This window comes from Diabrotica undecimpunctata, chromosome 2, assembly GCF_040954645.1.
Source record: "Diabrotica undecimpunctata isolate CICGRU chromosome 2, icDiaUnde3, whole genome shotgun sequence".
Classification (NCBI taxonomy): Eukaryota; Metazoa; Arthropoda; class Insecta; order Coleoptera; family Chrysomelidae; genus Diabrotica; species Diabrotica undecimpunctata.
The window spans coordinates 71,113,338-71,132,819 of NC_092804.1; the positions used below are offsets into that span (position 1 = coordinate 71,113,338).

The 19,482-nt window shown below is 32.6% G+C and overlaps 1 protein-coding gene and 1 pseudogene across 1 annotated transcript; one reads left to right on the plus strand and one right to left on the minus strand.

Moving 5' to 3' along the window:
- Positions 1–1,853: 1,853 nt before the first annotated feature.
- On the plus strand, positions 1,854–5,330 carry LOC140433713 (unconventional myosin-Vb pseudogene; annotated as a pseudogene).
- A 22-nt stretch (positions 5,331–5,352) lies between these two features.
- On the minus strand, positions 5,353–12,925 carry LOC140434672 (uncharacterized). Its single transcript, XM_072523093.1, has 2 exons — positions 12,495–12,925; positions 5,353–7,413 (listed from the first exon to the last, which is right to left on the minus strand). The coding sequence occupies exons 1-2, from the start codon at positions 12,807–12,809 to the stop codon at positions 7,114–7,116; spliced, it is 615 nt and encodes a 204-aa protein (XP_072379194.1). The 5' UTR covers positions 12,810–12,925; the 3' UTR covers positions 5,353–7,113.
- Positions 12,926–19,482: the final 6,557 nt, after the last annotated feature.

The window sequence follows — 19,482 nt, forward strand, 5'->3', positions numbered from 1 at the left end:
TGACTATTCAAAGCTTCTCCTCTCACTCTTCCTACAAAAGATCGGGATATACCCGTTAGAAATTGCTCACCAGACAAGGATATCATGCAAATTAAGATTGTTGGGGCATTCCTCTATATTGTCAGTATCAAATCCATCGTTTCCCTTTATTTCAGAGTTAATCAAAGCGAAAGATGTTTCTTCATCTAAAACAATGGTTTTTCATTGCTAAAGTGTACCCGGGCCAGCTGACAACAGCATCTTAAGAAGGCATAAGAAGTTGCGCTCGATCGTATTTGGGGCACCGTCTCTCTTTCGATATTTAAGATCAGTTCTCTTCAATTACAACGATATCGTACTCTTAGACGATCCGTATTAACAAGCCAGTCTTGTATTGCCATTCGTATTGATATTCCAAGATTTTTTGTTTTTTTGCTTTTCTCACCAATCTCTCTGACCTCTGTGCAGTAAATGCACATGGTCTTCCACTTTTTGGGAGACTCAGACATGGTATTCCCTGCTCGCACTCCGCTATTGTTCTATAAATGGCTCTGCATGAAATGTTTTCATTCTGGAGTATTCGACAGATTTCAGCTTTGGATACTCACCTATCCAACTTGTAGATACTTTTTCTTATTTCTAATTTATACTTAGATAGATTTATACTATATATATATATATATATATATATATATATATATATATATATATATATATATATTTATCTTCAAAATAAATATCTCAAGTGACAATAGACAAAGTAAACAAATTTTTGTTTTCAAAGGCAACTTGATATTATTTTGTTTTTGTTAAAATTAAAGCCAATAAATTTTGTGTCACTTTTAGGACATATGTTACATTTTCCAAACTTCCAATGGTAGAAAATTTGTAAAATGGTAAAACATCTTTTGCGATGTCTACACTTTCAAACCTTAAATTTTTTTCAAACAGTTTAAAATTTGACTATTTTTTAATTTAGTATTAAATAAAATATAAAATAAATAATCGTTGATTAATCTGGTCATTATCTGGTCTAAAAATTGGCTAGGTGGTTTCGAAATGGAATTCTTTTAATTTCGAAAAAATATATTTGAGAGAAGCTAAGATTTGGACAAAATATTTTTTAAATAAAACCACATTTTCAAAAAGCCAAGTCCTTTTAGTGAGACTTTCTACCTTGCCAGATTGTGGGAAATATTTGAGTCGTGACAATATCAATTTGGATAGGTTGAAATATTTAAGAGAGTATATTTTATATTATTAATTGTTTTGCTTATTTAATATTATTAATTAATTTGATAGAGTTCAGCTTGAAAGTTTTTTGTATGAACTACAGAAAATAAAGCTAGATAGATCTTCGCATAGTGCAAAACCTTTATTGGAACCAAGAGGCAATCTTAAAATATTCAAAATAAGAACAGCTAAAAATATAAGTGTAAAGAATAGACATGAAAAGATCGATGTACTAATAAAGACATAAGTAAGAATAATATATGGATTAAAAATAGGCCGCGGTCATATGTTGACCACAGGACTAAAATAGCAAGGCTGTGTCAAACAGAATACCGTTGGCCTCTTTTCCTATAAGAATTCCGTGGGGTACGAAAAATAAGAAGAATAACCTCGAAATCTCGGCGTGCTGTCGCATTTCAGCAGAGAGTCTTCGACGACAACCGGGGAGTAATGATATTTCGACGAGATCCACGGTAGAAAAATGCCAGTTTGGTGAAAATTGTAACAATTGTGCCGGTGATAAAACACGACTAATTGATTGATTGATTGAAAAGTGACTAGATTAGTCAGCAGTATAGATGCCAAGAGCTCCGATCTTCCGACAGACGGGTCGGTATAAGTTCTTGCATGTGTTTAATATAATGGGTAATTTATGCGTAGAAAATATAGCTCAAGAGAGCGCAATCGCCGAGTCAGATCAAATATCGGAAGATCGGAAGGAGAACCCTTTGACAAAGGTGACTAGATCAGCCAGCAATATGGCTGTCAAGAGCTCCAATCTTATCGAATCAGAACGAGCATGAAAATTGGACGAGATTCGTTAACAAAAGTGACTAGATCAGTCAGCAGTATACCTGCCCAGAGCTCCGATCTTGCGATAGATGTTCTTGTGTGGAAATAACACTAGAAATGTAACACATACAAGTACAGAGGTCAGTTGTATCTGTTCAGATGTTTCATCATCCCAGGATACATTGAAGTACCACAACGGTTGTAGAAGACGTTTGACTAGCAAAAAGACATGGAGAAATAAAAACAAGAGAATAGAAAAAAAAATACGACTGATTTACGAACGAATAGCCCACTTTGTACAAGGTTTATCAACGGGCGATAAGAATAAGAAAATAAGTCGTAGTCGTAGGGTCCCATTTTAGGCCTAGTACCGTAAAAATGGAAAGTTCCTCTTTGTCAACGAACAACGTCAAAATGTCTGAGCCAAATCCTTGAAAATAAACGAAGATGGATGCTGACGTTGTTGATGTGTCTAGCGAAAAACCATCGAGCTTTGAAAGCTAAGTGAGTGCTCACTGCAGAAGGTGAGTAAATAAAAGAGAATCACTTGAAGCGTGATTCTGACGAAAGGCCGTCCAGATGGTTGCCGGCACATTGCCTAGCGAAAAAACCATCGAGCTTTAGAAGCTGAATAAGTGCTCACTGCAGAAGGTGAGTAGATAAAAGAGTTACTCTTGTAGAGTTTTTTGAAGCGAAATAAAACGAAGAAGAAGTGCCGCAAGTAGCCATACGTAAAAAGTATTCTTGGAGAGGTTTAGAAGAATCCGACCTCCAGAGAATTCTTTGATAATTCAAAAATTCTTTGTTTACGTTAATTTGTCGATGCATTTGCTTTATATCGCACGTGAAGCAGTAACCAAAATATCGAAAATTAAGTAAAAGCGAAGAAATATCCTTTTGAAGCTTAGGACCTATATATAATTGAGAGACACACCTCGAACTTCACGTAGACTGGCGTCGAAGAAAACCGCGTGATGAGCAAAATAATAAGAGGTAGGCGATTTAAAATCGGATTCAGGAACCGGTAGCATATGTTGGAAAGTAATATAATCATTCATGAACTCAACATATTTCTCTTTGAGATCCAGAATTTTCTTGAAATAAGTATCGCAAAAGATAGGATCGGGTTATCAAAACGGTAGAGGAACAGAAAATCTGCCTGTTGACTCTCAGAATGTTAATGCCTTATAAATATCCTCACAAGCTGGATCGTCCTGGGACAAAATGGCAGGTTTAGATATATTTTCGACTTAACAAAACTTTTGTAAAGGAATATCTATGTTTGTATCAATAGACGTATGTAAAGAGGTAAAATGACAATTTGAAAGAGCCGTAGAGACTCGCTCTTGTAGCACATAACAGAAAATGTTTTCTAAAGCCACAGATTGATTTGGTTCGCCAAGAATTCGACCAGACTTTAAAAAGAGAGGAACTAATTCAGCACCTATCAGCATGTCAATCGGACCTGGCTGATAGACTGTGTGATCTGCTAATTTTAGATCACGAATATGAGTAAGATCGTGAGGATAGATATTCGATGAAGAAGACTAATCCCTAATTAAAAAATCACTCTTGATGGATTTTACTCCGTAGTAACCTCAATTACAATTACTTATCGGTTATTGATCCGATGATGAGGTTGTGACCTGTATGAAATTCTTGATAAATAGCTTCGATTTCCTATGCCCTGGTTAAGAATAACGATTTGACAGTATCATCCTTTAATGCTTGAGTGCCTGCCTCATGAGCTTCCCTCAATCTAGAATACGCTGTTTGGCGCGCCAAGGTGGCTTTGTTTGTTTTGCTGGACATTGTAAGATAAAAGAAACGAAAAAGAGGATAATGCAAAAAAATTAAGCAAATCGAACACCAAAGAAATGCCCTAGATTAAAATAAGAGAAATTCGCTACTTGGTTTCTCACAAAATTAATCACAAAACATATCTATTCGGAACTCTTTAATTGGGTAGTACTGACGATCAATCGAACCCTTGAATCAGAAATACCCAGACATAGTTTTGTTGATGTTCTGAATATCTACGGTTTTGAAACTTTTGAAATTAACTCTTTTGAGCAATTTTGTATAAACTACGGAAAGAGAAGCTACAGCAGCAGTTTAATTTGCGTGTGTTTAAATTGGAATAAGAGGAATATATCAGAGAAGGAATAGAGTGGAAAATGATTGAGTTTTATGATAATCAGACATGTATAGACCTAATTGAAGCTAAATTAGGAATATTGGATTTACTGGATGAAGAATGTAAGATGCCTACTGGTTCTGACGCTTCATGGACTGAAAAACTTTACACAAAATGTTCAAAGTACCCTCATTTTGTCAAAGCTCGTTTTGGCACGTCTTCCTTTATGGTCAATCATTTTGCTGACAAGGTACAATACGAAGGCGATGGTTTTCTCGGCAATAATCGTGATACTGTCATCGAAGAGCAAATAAATTTAATTAGATCTAGTAAAGACGCATTAGTCAAAAAATTGTTCACTTCTGAATCGAAGAAATTGGCAGCACCGAGGACTAAATTGAAAGTTGTTTCGGCAAAGCCTATGCCAGTCTCACAAAAAACTTACAAACAGTCTGGTTGCTCTCAGGTATCGAGTCCTGTGTAAGAGTAAAGATATTACTAAGACGGACATTCAACAGACCACGAAAAATATATTGGCGAAGTGTATAAAGGATTCTTCCACGTATCAGTTTGGTAAAATCAAAATTTTCTTCCGAACTGGGAAAGCAGCTTATATGGAGAAACTACGATCTGATAAACTTAGAGTCTGTTGTATTATGATGCAGAAGACAGTAAAGATGTTTATATATAGAAAAAGATATTTGAGGATAAAGAGAACGGCCCTGAATATTCAAAGATATGGTAGAGGAATGCTTGCAAGAAGATTGGCTCAAGACACTCGAAGAACCCGAGCTGCTATAAAAATTCAAAAATCAGTCAGAGGTTGGGTCAAAAGAGTTCAGTATCAACGATTACGGCGCTGTATTTTGGGCATTCAGCGAGGTTATATGGCAAGATTGAGATTTCTTCAACTCAAGTATCATATGTCAGTCGGCAATTCGTAGATATCTGGCCAGAAGGCAATATAAGAAGCTTCGCATCGAAGCTAGGTCTATTGAACACGTTAAATCACTTAACAAGGGTCTCGAAAATAAGATTATTAGCTTGCAACAGAAGATTGACGACCTTAATAAGGCCAATTCTGAATTAAAGGGTTACCAGAACGATGCACAAGATCTTAAATCAAAACTACAAACCTTCAAAGCAATGGAATTAGATATAAAGGTCTGTATACATATATAAAGAAAATAATTATGTTCATAAATCACGTTAATAACCTCATTTGAGTTAATAAAACATTACCTAGCACAAGCAAACCTTTAGCACAAGAAATGAAAAAGGTTATCACGCATACTGTTACAAGAATTTCTTACTATTACATGTTTGCTGTAAGTCAAGTGACTTTAATTACAGCGCAGTAGACTTCAACTGAGATGGTTGGTGAAATGTGATCTCACTCAAAAAATCAATTGACCCACAGTGATACTCTCTCTTACCCACGTCAAACACTCTCGACCACCTAAAATGACCTGTATATTTGAAGGCATGTTTTTTATAAATATTATTTCTGTTCAATTTCAATATCATATGATTGTATTTTTTGCCCGAAATGTTCCTGAGCTATCGACTATTGAATTTAAAAAATAACTTAATTTTTCAGATTACCTAAAAAATCAATTTTAGTGCATGTTCTGGCGAACTTGATGACATTGATTACGAATCTGTAAAAAAAGATAAGGTGCGAGTGAGTTATTTAAGTGATTTGTTAAGGTTTGGTTATAGTAGGTTGGATGAAGTTAGTAACTGATTTTTGTTTTTCCTTTCTTTGGTTTGGATACTAGATTTTGCGCTACTATCAATTTTAACTTAACTGTCGGAAGTGAAGGAAAACCTTTTTATTTTCGATTTTGATACTGCATACCGAAGTGAATGGTTTAGCTTCAGATTTTTTCTCACTGCTAAAATGATTAAGCGTTTAAGCCGCCTATTTTTTTTTCTGTAGTTTCTGCGTTTCCTTTTCTTTCGCCTTAACAGTCGTGTTTCTTTTAAGGAACTATCTTTCTCGTCTCGGCTTGTGCCATTTGGAAGCTTTATTTTTGTGTATTAGCATCTTGTGTGAAGTTACCAGTTTCGTTTTCTATGTCAGTCTTCATCCTATTTCCCGATTTTATAAGTTTAAGGTTAGGTGTTAACAAGGTAAAAATATGTTAAGTTAGAAGGAATGAATTCATCTGAACTCGTTAATTTTTAACTCAGCTTAAATTTAAAGTATAAATTTTACATCAAAAATTATTTTTTTAGTAAAATTACTTTGAAAAATAAGTTATTTTTGAGATTGTTTGAGCTTAACCGTTGATATCTTAGGAACTTAACATATATAATATAATATATACTGTAGTGGGGATTTCCCATCAAATAAATAAATATATTTGGACACATTTGACTTGACTTATGAGAATTGTTCCAAGATTTTGTTTTGAAGCTATTTTCTTGTGGTATTTTAATATTATATACTATTTTTATGTAAATAAACGTATTTTGAAGGGAAATTGCGGTTAATTCACATTAAAAATAGTAAACAAGTTTCAAGAGTCTTCTATAGACCAGAATCCAGTTTTTGGGTTATCAATATGTCCAAATTAAGTCCTTGTGATTTTTTGTATGTGAAGATACTTACAATCAATGATTTATCAAACGTTTATTGATATATTATATGTATTTTTTTAAAAATTGTTAAAAAACACATAAGGACATTAAATAAAAGAAGTACCTGGCTGGTAGTTCTGTATGTTAATTAAATAATCATTTAATACCTAATTTTCGTTATTATGTCAAAAATCAGAACTGAACTTATATATTATGGAAATAATGACATTAAAAAAAATTTAGTCCCATTGGGAAGCTTATTTAGATAAATTAAATTAAGTCCAAATTAAAAAAAATAATTTAGACAATCTGCATTTATCTTTTGTGGACATACTGTATTACATAATATTAGATTTCCCTAATGTATTTAATAATTATACTAACTACTATGACGTGTCATTTTCTTCTTTTTTGTCACTATCACTACTACTAGTATCTTCATCTGAATCACTACTGTCATCACTAGAACTAGACTCATTTTCTTTTTTAGTATCTACTACCGTTTTGCTTTCAGGTTCACTAACTACTGGTACTGATGGAGTTTCAATGATCTTATCCTCTTTAACTGGCTCTTCTTCTTTGAAATGTTTTTCTAAATCTGCCCACGGATTCCAAGTACATGTATGATCAAAAAACATTGACATGTCTCTCTGACCATCTTCACTCATCATTGGAATTTTATTAAACTAAAAAAGAATGTATTAAATAAATGCATATAATCCAGTTTACCAACAGTAATTAACAATGGTTTGGTTCATGAATGTAGTATGTCAATTACCAGTGCAAAAAGTACCCAATAAGCCAAAATTATTTCTGTACACCTCTACATCCATACCTTAGGTATGTGACATGAAGAACATTGTAGTCATTGTACGACATTGTTGCAATTGTGTTACTGTGTTAACATTTCCTGTTATTTTATGCTATAATGTTCCAAAATTGTTTAATTTGAGATTTTAGTGTTTGAGTATTGCTTTTGACTATAAAAATGCCACTCGTTGCAACTAATGCAGCTAGAGCAGTGGCTTTAGCCGATGCTGGGTACCGCCAACGTCGTATCGCTCATGCACTCGATGTACCCCGAACTATGGTACGGGATGCTATCAGACGATTCCGGAGACAGGTTCATACACCCACAGGCCAGGTCAAGGCCGACATCGATTCACTGCAATTCGAGATGACCGCTTCATTGTCAGCAATGTGTTAAGGAATGCTAATGTGAATGAACATACCATTAGAAGAAGACTAGCAGAAAGAAATTTGAGGGTTTTCCTTTGTTGCCCAACAACTGCTCACACAACACCATAAAGCTAGACTTGGTTCTGTTCTCAGATGAGAGCAGAATACCCTTGAGGTCCAGATGGACGTCAGTGTGTCTACAGGCGTCAAAACGAAAGGTTTGTTCCATGCACTTTAACAGAAACAGTGGCTTACTGAGGGGGGTCATAATGATTTGGGGAGAGGAAGCTTGTACTAATTTTGTTGTGTTCAATAGAGATAGTGTGAATGCTCAAAGATATGTGGAAGAAGTTCTCAATTGAACACATTTGTAACAACCTCAAAAGACAGGTAAGATCAAGAGTACCAGCCCCTACATCCTTTAAGAGAGCTTAAGACAGCTGCAGTAGAGGAGTGGCCCAATATCCCCCAATCATGAATGGATTGCCGAACCTGATTTTTCCAAACCTCTCTTTGATGTGAAGTATTTTAGGCATGTCAAGAAATATTGCATGCCGTTTGAGATAAATCTGACAGCCAGGATTGTATTAGCCATCCATATGTGCTTTAATTTGAAATAAAAAACGAAACTGGTGCTTTTACTTAGTTTTGTATAAACTATTGTAAATTAGTCTGTTAAAAAGTAATACTTATTCTAAGTTCATAGTGAACACAAACAATAACGTTATGGATAAGGATGTATAAAAGAGGAAGGAGTATTTGCTTTTTAAAGTTTTTACTAGAATGGGTATGTTTCTAGTTTGCCAGTGGTATACTGGTTTTACAAGAATATGTGTAAAAGCTCAAAATTTTGTTTTTCTTTTTTATAACCCTTCGACGAGCGCGCTATCGGTACTTTATGCTGCCTTTTTACTAATTTCAATTCTATAAATTATTATTAGTTACATCTGCTCGTCAGTCCGGCTATTCTCAAATGACAATATTAGGCTACTTACGACGCACATACCGCGTAAATATATATTTAATTGAAAGTGAGACGCTGAAGCCATAGGTGCTTAATTTACGGCATTCCCTGCCGTAGTGCGCCTGACGATGTAAGTAAAATAGTTTTAAATTTTATCTCTTTTTATTTAGTAAAAATGTTGTCTGTGATACTAGGTAGTCTAGTAGTTGTAGTAAAGTATTAATTGTAAAAAAAATTCAGAACTATTCAGAGACGAAGATTTTCAATATCCAGATTCTATCGAAATCAAGGAGTGTTGACGAAAGATGACGAAAATATATAAAAATATTTTGTATGCAAGGAGCACAATATTAAGACAACCACCTACCAAAATTGAGTACTTACTCAAGTGGAGGAAGAGAAATGTTGGGAAACAATATTCTATTTTTAGGAATAAGGGTTTATTATGTTGTAAAATCATATTTTATTTTTAATATTTTTTGAAATAAATGATTTGATTTAAATATCTCAAATTTACGATTATTTAGAACTTTATAATAAGGATAAGTATATATAAGGATAAGTATATTTTGAATTTAATATATATATTTAGGGATTCTACAGTATTCACTGCCTTCCCTCGCTCAACCGTTTCCATCTCTCTCTGTTGTTCCATTCTCCATCGTTTAGTCCTCTCTTACTCATAGCGTTGTCTACTTCGTTCCTCCAGGATTTTCGGGGTCGTCCTCTTTTCCTCCTTCCTATGGGGCTCCATTCAGTTATTCTCTTTATCCATCTGCTGTCGCTAGTTCTTCTTACATGTCCATACCACTTTAGTCTTTTTTGTTCTATATATGTTAGTATGTCTGTTTCTATTGATGTTCTTTGCTTTATTTCGTCATTACTTCTCCTATCCATTCTTGTTACTCTGCAGCATCTTCGCAGGCATTCCGTCTCTGTTGCTACTATCTTACTGCTGTTTTTCTTGTTTATGATCCAATTTTCAGCCCCATATACTTTGCACTAATGTTTTATAAATCTGCGTTTTTGTCTTCATATTTAGGTGTCTATCCCATCATACTGAGTTAAGTTGTCAGATTGCTGTTCTTGTTTGTCCTAATCTTTGTGTAATTTCTTCTTCTGTTGTTGCCTTTTTCGTGATTATAAACCCCAGGTATTTGAATTTATTCTTTCCTTTGATTGTTACGTTGTCATCAATCTGTAGATCTTCTATGTCTTCTTCACTTGTAGATAGGTACTCTGTTTTCGCGAGGTTAATATCTAGGCCAGCCTTGGTATATTCTTCTTGTAGTTTCTTCATCATGTAGCTGAGGTCGTCTTGGTCTTGTGCAATCACTACTTGATCGTCTGCAAGACTTTTGAATTTAATCTATTCGTTTTTCTGCTTCCGGCATAAAGTGCCGCCGCGCACCAACCCATGTGATTTTTAAAAGTATGGGGATTTTTTTAATCTCGCTAAAAAATACTTGATTCATCAATATAATTACATTTTAAATGTAGAAAGCTTTTCTGGTAGTGTTCTGTCATGCTCCTTGCTTTCACACCGAACAGTAAAACCTGGAAACATTTTTACAGTCTGATTTTAGTGGTAGTAAAAAGTCCCTGTTCGTAAATATGTGCTTCATCTTGATAATACTTGACATTACCTTTTCAATTCTGGATTTGATCTTATTTTATAATATCCCACTGATTGCGATTGATCATTATCAATAGGCGATGGGAACCAAATAAGTAGACAAAAAATATAAAATTTTTGGAAGAATAGCTAGAAATAATAAAAGAAGACCGTTATTGTACAATAAAAAATAGTTACTATTGGGGATATAGCAGATGAACTTAAACAGATAAGCAAAATATTTAAAAGATTTATAAAATGACTTGGAAAATATAACATATAAATATAATACAATGCCAGAAGATCTACAGGTAGTTAAAAATCACGTAAGTAGTTTTCTCTAACTTGAGTCTCATTACTATAAAGAAGGTTTTTGATTGACACTTCTTAGTGCCAATCAAGCATTAAAGCAGAGTTCACATTTATTTGTTTCACACCAAATTGAAGTAATTTTATATCTTAATAAATAGCAGGTAATATGATATCATTGGTGCTCATTTCTGTTACTCATAATTGTAGTTTTATTTGTGATTATGTATTTTGAATGTGTTGCAAAAGGTTCTTTTATAAATAATATGTATTTATTAAATTTCACAGTCAGGTAATGCAGGTCACAGCGTCCTGTCTTTTTTTGATTTATTTAGTATGATTTTTTCAAGTTTAAAATTATTACAGAATGCCGAGAACAGAAAACAAGCAAAGGATTAAAAGTAAAATTGAATCAGAACTTGATAAAAACTCGTTTCAAGTTTGTCAATTGACTTGAGAACCAGCTCAATCTACTGGTGCTCCATTTTCAACGCTCCAGGAAAGAATTAAAAATAAAAATAGTAATAGTCGCAGCTAGGAAAAAATACAATATAGCAAAGATCAAAAGAAAGATATTATGGCCCGAACAGCTGATTCACCTTCTTTATTGAGTCAAGACCAAGATCTTACTGTGATGGCCACTAGCATTCTGCAAAAACATAACTTTGAACATTTTAATATGCCATCTACTTCAAATGTACTAAATGTCACTGTCAAAGATCTGCTTCTGATTCCAAGAAATAATCCCATGAATATAAAGACATGTATTTTGCTATAACAACACACAATAATGTTATTAGCATGCATCCCAAATAAGGAAATTTTAGTGCAAAAAGAAATTAATGAAAGCCAATAAGAATGTGGCTAGAGCTACGACAAATATCACAAAGAAAAGAAAATCTAATGATACAGGTAAACAGAACAGAAAGAGTGTGGTTGGCACTACAATAGAACTAGTGAAGAAAAGAAAATCAATGGCTGTAGGTATACAAAAGGTAAAAAAGAAAGTGCTGCAAGATACTATTAGTAGCCACACATTCAACAATGATATTGAAATGACAGACTTACTGTAAGATGATAAGGAATCTTGAAAAAAAAGCTGGAAAATAAATATGTTTATTGGTAATGATTGTGGATGAGACAACAAACTATGGTACATATGTGGTATATGGGCCTATGCTGAATGCTGGGATTGAGGCTGTTGAAGACTATATTTGTGATTTATGCAAAACTTATACTTGACCAGTATTTGTCACCATAGACTCTAATACCAGTCAAGTCATATATTTTTTTAACTGATAATTATACCAAATTTCTTTTGATCTTAGTTCTTGTTACAATAGTAGTATAATATGTTGTTACTCTTGAAAAGAATTTACAGAATAAATATTAATGATTACTTTTTTTTCTAATATTTATGCTAAGATGACTGGCTATACCCACTTTTATCCTAATGACATCTAGAACTAGTGAAGTACAACAGTAGAGTCTCAGATTTACTTGATATAAAGAAGGTGTTTACCAGAGGTCTGGTACTTTGTTATTAATATAACTAATAATAGAAGCTCTGACTAACCTAATCAACTAACACATAACTCTTTTATAACAAAAGAAGAATGAGCTTAATTTTCAGTTTCTGAATAATAGTTCACCACAGAATGACTACATATAGTAAGTTTTGTTAGTAAAAAAATCCTTACTGATATTTTCTTCTGATGATGAGGTTTGGGTGAGTTGTAGTTATTCCAAGATTTAAAATTTACATTAGGACTAATATATGACCTGTTTCCTCTATTCCTCCCAGAATATCTGTAATTATTTCTTTTATTGAAATTTCTAGGGCTACTGTGGGACATTGGCGTTCCATAATTCGGTGAAATATGGTTATAGTTTTTTTGAGGGCTCTCCTGAAATGACAAAAAGTTCTCAGAATCTACACATTCTTTTTGAGATTCTTTAGGGAAATACACAAAACCTGAGGATGAACTCGAATTTCTGTTCCAAGAACGATTCATTTTAATACAAAGTACTAATTAAATTTAATTAATAAATTAAAATTGTTAATTAATTGCCAAATTGAAAATTATATATACACAATAATAAACAAGAGGTGGTTAACATTTAACTTGATTTAACATAACAAATGACAACAGACATTGACGTCTCATATTCTGTTTACGGCCATAGCACGTTATCAAAGCATAGACACTAATATTTTGTTCCTTATGCCGTGACGTCATAGTATCAAAATAGGACCAAAGAATATAGACGCTAAGCGTCTATATTCTTTGATAGGACTTTTCATCAAAAAATAGTATCAACCATTTTGTAGCAGACATTTTGTAACAGACGTTTTGTAAACAAACATATTAGCTATTCCTTAAAAAAATTAAAGTGTCACAGTTAGCAAATCAATTTTTTTAATACAAATTCTACCTTATGCAATTTTTATGCTATGTAAGACATATGAAACTGTGCATTGTGCAATGTGCGCATGCCCACGGGATATTTCCATGCAATTTATAGACGAAAAATTAGAACATGTTCTATTCTTTTTTATTTAGAAAATCGCATCGACCAAATGGCCATTAGCGAAAAATTAATGGATTATATTAGGTACAATTACTGCATGTATATATTGGTTTATTAAATATTGTGGTACTTATTAATGTCTTTCAAGAAATTCAGAGTATTGTTAAAGTTACAGTCTGCACCTTGTCTGCACCTAGAGCTTCTAAAAGTGTTCTTGGTATCTTGTTACTTCGTTGTTGATTGTAGAGGGGACATAGTATGTGCATTATTGTTAGTGTCGTATTACACGTTTCACATCACGGCGGTTCGCATTTTTTAATTAAGTAATCATGCGTTAACCTAGTATCAAAGAATATAGACGCTTAGATATAGATAGATAGATATAGATAGAAGCGTCTATCTTCTTTGCTAGTATGTCCGAGTCTGAGGCGCGTTACTATTATTTCTAGTCTTCTTGACGTAGGTAACACATTCCATGTCTCTATACTGGGTTTCACTTGTTTTAATTTTGAGTTCGACACATTCCATTTATTTTTCCACGCACTTAGGATTGATTTTTTTATATAAGCTTTTATATCCGTTGATACCGATGTGTTTACGATTTCGGAAACATCACTCACTATCGCGTCGCGTCTTTCGCACTATGGTCAGCAGTTTCGTTGCGTTTTATTCCTATATGGGATGGTATCCAGATAAAATTTATCTCATTATGACTGATATAAGCCTGAAGAAGGACCGTTTTAATTTTTTTAAAAGCGGGTTTTTTGGATGCAGTTGTCGGATGCTTTGTATGGCACTAAGTGAGTCTGTTAAGATAATATATTTGCAGTTTGTTGTCAGATTGATTAGTTCTATGGCCCGATAGAGAGCATACAGTTCGGCTGTATAGATAATACTAACATTAGATAGTTTGAATTTAAGAACCTTCTCTGGAGTTACTACAGACGCTCCCACAGCTTCGGATGATTTTGAACCATCAGTGTACCTATATCTGGGTATGATTTTTATAACAACTAAGGATTTTTTTAAAATGGGAAATAATTAAATCTTGATTAGCGGAGTTTTTTGTCAAATGATGTAAGTTCAAAGTTATATGATGGTATGTTTTCAATCCAACATTCAGGTATGACAATATCAAACAGATGCAAATTGGCTTTTATTCTCTTATAGAAAGGTTTAACAGAACGGTGATTTGCATTGAGGTTTGGGAAATTATCAGTAAAAGTAGTTCTATAGACAGGATTTTTTGCATTATCCTTGATTTTTGTTGCATACGTTAGACTAAGGTAAGCTCTTCTATCATTTAACGACAATTCATTTGCTTCGCAAAGTAAACTTTCAATAGGTGTTGTACAAAAGGCTCCTAGACATATTCTGAGTGCTGTGTTGTGAATGGTGTCGAGTTTTTTAAGTACCGATTTCGATGCTGAGTCGTGAGTCGTAAGCTAAAGCCGCGTAGTCTAGCTGTGATCGTATAATAGTTCTGTATATAATTAACAATGTACTGTCTGAACCCCAATTCTTATGTGCTAGAATTTTTAGTAAATTTAATCTTCTGTAACATTTACGTTAGATTATTGATATGTTCTTTCCAATTCAACTTTCTGTCAAAATTAAAAGCAAAGGTGTACTTTGTTTTTAGAAAATACTATATATTTAGTTTTAGTTGTTGAAAAGATAAATCCAGTTTCCTGTGACCATTTTTCAATATCTAACAAGAAACTCTGTGTAAGTTGTGAGAGGTTGTTTAAGTTTTTGCTTTGACCAAATATTACGAGATCGTCAGCACATAAGCGGCCTGTAAGTGGAAGTTTTCAATTTCGTAGAACATCATTTATGGCAATTATAAATAGCGTAGGACTTATAACAGATCCCTTAGGAATTCCATTTTCTAATTCCAGTTTTGACAAGTTACCATTTATTCTAACTTGCATACACCTTTTATATAAGACGTTTTTTAGAAATGCAAGGCAGTGTCCTTTAATTTCTAAATCGTACAGTAATCTGATGATACGGAGGCGCCAAGCTGTATCAAAGGCTCTTTCAATGTCGAAGAATATTCCGATACATTTTTGATTAAGGGAGAAGGCCTCATGTACACTGCTTTCTAGGTCTATAATATTGTCTGGAGTTGATGTATTTTGTCGGAAACGACTTTGTTCTGGAATAATAATATTTCGATCTTCAAGTATCCAGAGGAAACAACGGTTAACATCTCGACAACGGATCTGTTTTGGGACATTTTGGTTTTAATATTGATACTATAATAGAATCTCTCCACGCTGTTGGAAATTTCTGTGCTGTCCAAATAATATTAAATATGTTAAGAAGATGATCGTGTGCATTCTCAGGTAAATGCTTAAGAAAAACCATTGGGATATTATGATAAAAATTCATGTTGCCAATATAACAAAATTTATAGTTTAGAATAAAACTTAACCTTATTTTGTAAGTGTAATGTAAATGCTAAGTACGTTATTCTGTTTTGGTTAGATTTATTCAAATCATCGCTATTGTACCGTTTAACAATTTAATAGTATATTCCTATTCAGCTTTTATGTTTGTTTGACTCAGAGCTATTACAAATGTAAAAATTGTATATATGGATTCTGTGTTACTTCCTTATAGCAACTTAAAATTGACAGATTTTGGTGCACGGCTTTACTTTTTCTGTTTGTCTCATTTAAAAATGTAATATATTCTTTGGTAATATTTTCACGCAAATTTCAAAATATGGCCTCCATGACAGGATGCGCACATAGATTGAGCGCATTTCATTGAACAATGTTGTCTCATTTAAAAAATATATTTTTTTATGGAAATAGAGAATTTGTTATTCCAGTTATGATTATTTGTTGTATTCACTCATCGTTGGTTATTTATTAAAATATGTATTTCAAATATATAATTTATGAAACATATTGCTTATTTTTGTCTGATTTTTTCTTCATTCAATGGCCCTGGCTGGCATGCCTTAGTTGTCCAAGTCTTACTTAGTTCGAAAATAAAGAATTTGTTAATTAAATATAAATGTTGTTTAAAAAAGTGATTAGGTTGGGTTAGGTTTGTTGTTTTTTAAAGTTATTAAGTGATTGGGATAATTTATATTGGGCATTTTCATACTTATAATTCTGTAGCTAATTTCAATTTGCTCTTCGCGCTGTTGCCATATAAATCATCAAACAATCATAAATAAGGAAATACCGATATTTTTTATTAATATGTATCCAATATATCAGAGAAAATTGATTTATGGTTGGATTTTGAACTTAAATTAATGTAAATCTTTGTTTTTAACATGTTTATAGATTTGTACGTAAATACATGTCTAAAAAAATTATATGGTATGGAAATATTTCTGCGAACATTGACATTTGGCAATCATGTTTCTACCCCTAACTAGGGGATGCGCAAAAGTAGCATTTCTTCACAAATTGTCGTTGTCGTTGCAAACATGTTGCGAAAACGGGAAAAGTTTATAAAAATGATGGCGTGTGTTGTAGCGTGGGTATTTTTGAAAGTGGTTTTGTGGCCAAAAATGAAGGCGAACTCATGGAGTTTTATTTTAAACATGGTGTTATGAAGAAGGTGATATTGTACTGATGTGGAAATACGTTAAAAATGGACAGCAAAATGACTTTTAGATGCAATAAAAAAGTCCTAATGAAGAAAAAAGCTCCTAAAAATTGTGGATTTTGTATATCGGCAAGAAAAGGTACGTTTTTTGAACATGCTAGATTGCCGTTAGACAAAATTTTTCTGCTTGTGTCGGCTTTATTGCATCTTAAGCCTCCACGGCAATCTCTTGTGGAGAGTGAGTTGGGGATAATCTTCAAATCTTCTTCTACAATGGTTAATTGCATTAATTGGTATAATTGATATATATTTTGGCAAAAGTATAGAGAAAGTGACGATGAAGTTAGTTACAAATGAGGGACAGATTTGTATTTGGCAGTGTTGCCATATCACAAATAAATCAGGAAAGAGCATGCGATATAATATTAATTAATGTTACCAAACATTCTTTTTTTTTTTATTTATTTATTTATTAAAAATCCTTTGTAAAAGGTATATATTTTTTAAAAGGATTTACAAAGGATTTTTAATAAATTTTTTAATATATGGTATACAGCCAAATACAGGAACGTAGATTCCTTGTGGATTTCAAACATTCTTGTTAAGTTTTTAAAAGAAGTTGGACGTTTTTCACATTTAGTCCCAGTGAAGATAGCCTCAAGTTAGCAGTCAATTTAATTTTACAGAACAAAATATTGCGTTCACAGTGTTGCCATGTCCTTATAATGTATATGTTATATGCTTCAAATACAAAGAGATAAAGCTTTTAAAATGTACATTTTTATTATATTATTTTATGGATTCTGCAATTGTATACCTTACATAAAACATTTATAAATTAATATATGTTTCGTTTGATATTAATTGCAATTTATTATTAGAAATTTTTTTTGCAATTGCCCTTTGATAGGTTAGCAGATAGATTTGCCAATAGAGTCAGAACCCTTAAACCACCAGTTACCAGATCGCAATAGATTTTTAACTTTATTATTTATACTGATATTTTACTATTTACTTTTAAAAATGTTTTAGAACTATTTACTTTTTCTTTTTTTGGTAATTGTTAAGTACCTATTAGTTTTTAAATTTCTTATTGCTTTCGATCGCGTATGTTTCATTTGTAATGTAAATTTCAACACTGCCAAACACCAAAATTTCATTTTGTCAAACCCATTTGACGCTATCTTCACTGGGCCCATTTGTGAAAAATGTCCAAGAAGTTTAATTAATTTAAATTTAATTTATTATAATTTAAACTAACTTTAATTTTTTAACCTTTTAAATTCTTAAGTTTTAAAATTTAATTAAACATCTTTACCGATATATTTTTACTTTGTTATTCACATTTTATGGATTAAATTGTCAATAATGATAATTTATTAATCTCCATGTAGGTACCATTTCATCCCTAAATTTTAAGAAAATAGTCATAAAATTGAAATCTGCTGAACATCTGTTGCAATCTGGCAACTAGTGTTTTCAAAGTTTTGACAGCATTGCCAAGTTTATTTGCTAATCTACTAAAGGCCAATTATAATTTTTTTTTCTAATAACTAACTGCAACTAATATCAAAAGAAACAAATATTCATTCGTTCCTGTTTTATATAAATTTGAAAAATTTTAAAAAATACCCGATTTCATAAAATAATATAATAAAAATTTACTATTTCAAAGCATGTTTTGAGGCATAAAACATATACATAATAAGGACATGGCAATACCGCAAACACAAATTTGACGGATTTATTGCAATATAATTCAACAATATTTTATTTGATTCAATTTTTTTTTCATCTTTCCATTTTTCCACGTACGTAGATTTTTCAGCCAGGAATTCCCTCGCCTTCCTGGTCAAAGCATTCCTTCTACTTTTCCCAGTAAGATTAGTTATAGCAGTCCATATCTCTCGCTGTTCCTCATGATGTGACTGAGGTATTTGATTTTGGCTGTTTTTATTGTGGTTAACAGCTTTTTTTTTTTTTTTAATTTCTAAACAAAACATTCTAATTAGTAACGTGATCGGTATAAGATATCTTTAGGATTCTACAATAAATCCACATTTCGAAAGCCTCAATTTTCTTGTAGATAGCATCTGTGAGAGTTAATGACTCAACCTTTGTATAACAGTATAGGAAAGATATAACAGTAACTTGATTTTTATGGGTATTGATAAATCATGACATTTGAATAGCTTAGCCATTTTGTTAAATGCAGATCTTGCTTTCTCTATGCTACATTTGATTTCTAGATAATGGTCCCAATTTTCATTCTTTCTTCCTTCCATAAGTTGCTGGACATTGTCATTTACCAGCTTTCCTCTTTTTTTCTTTTATATTGGATGTTCTTCTCTGATATTATTAAGGGTTTCACAATATTTTGGAGTGATTCTTCGGCATTATATGTTTGCTCCATATTACTTAGCTTCTCTGAAAGTATCTGTGCCACTTTCTAAATACTGAAGTGATAATGTCGATATTATATTAATTGGTGTGTTTATTATGTATAGTGAAAATGGTTCAGAAACCAGGCACATCGTTAAGATCTTTTTTGCCATCATCTTCTGAGGGGGCTACCTATTT

Bases quoted from the DNA above. Each gene is read 5' to 3' on its own strand.
- LOC140434672 (XM_072523093.1), bottom strand. From the start codon at position 12,809: ATGAATCGTTCTTGGAACAGAAATTCGAGTTCATCCTCAGGTTTTGTG. The intron at 7,414-12,494 runs GTAAGGATTTTT...ATTCTTTTTTAG, and splicing joins ATCATCAGAAGAAAATATCA to TTTAATAAAATTCCAATGAT.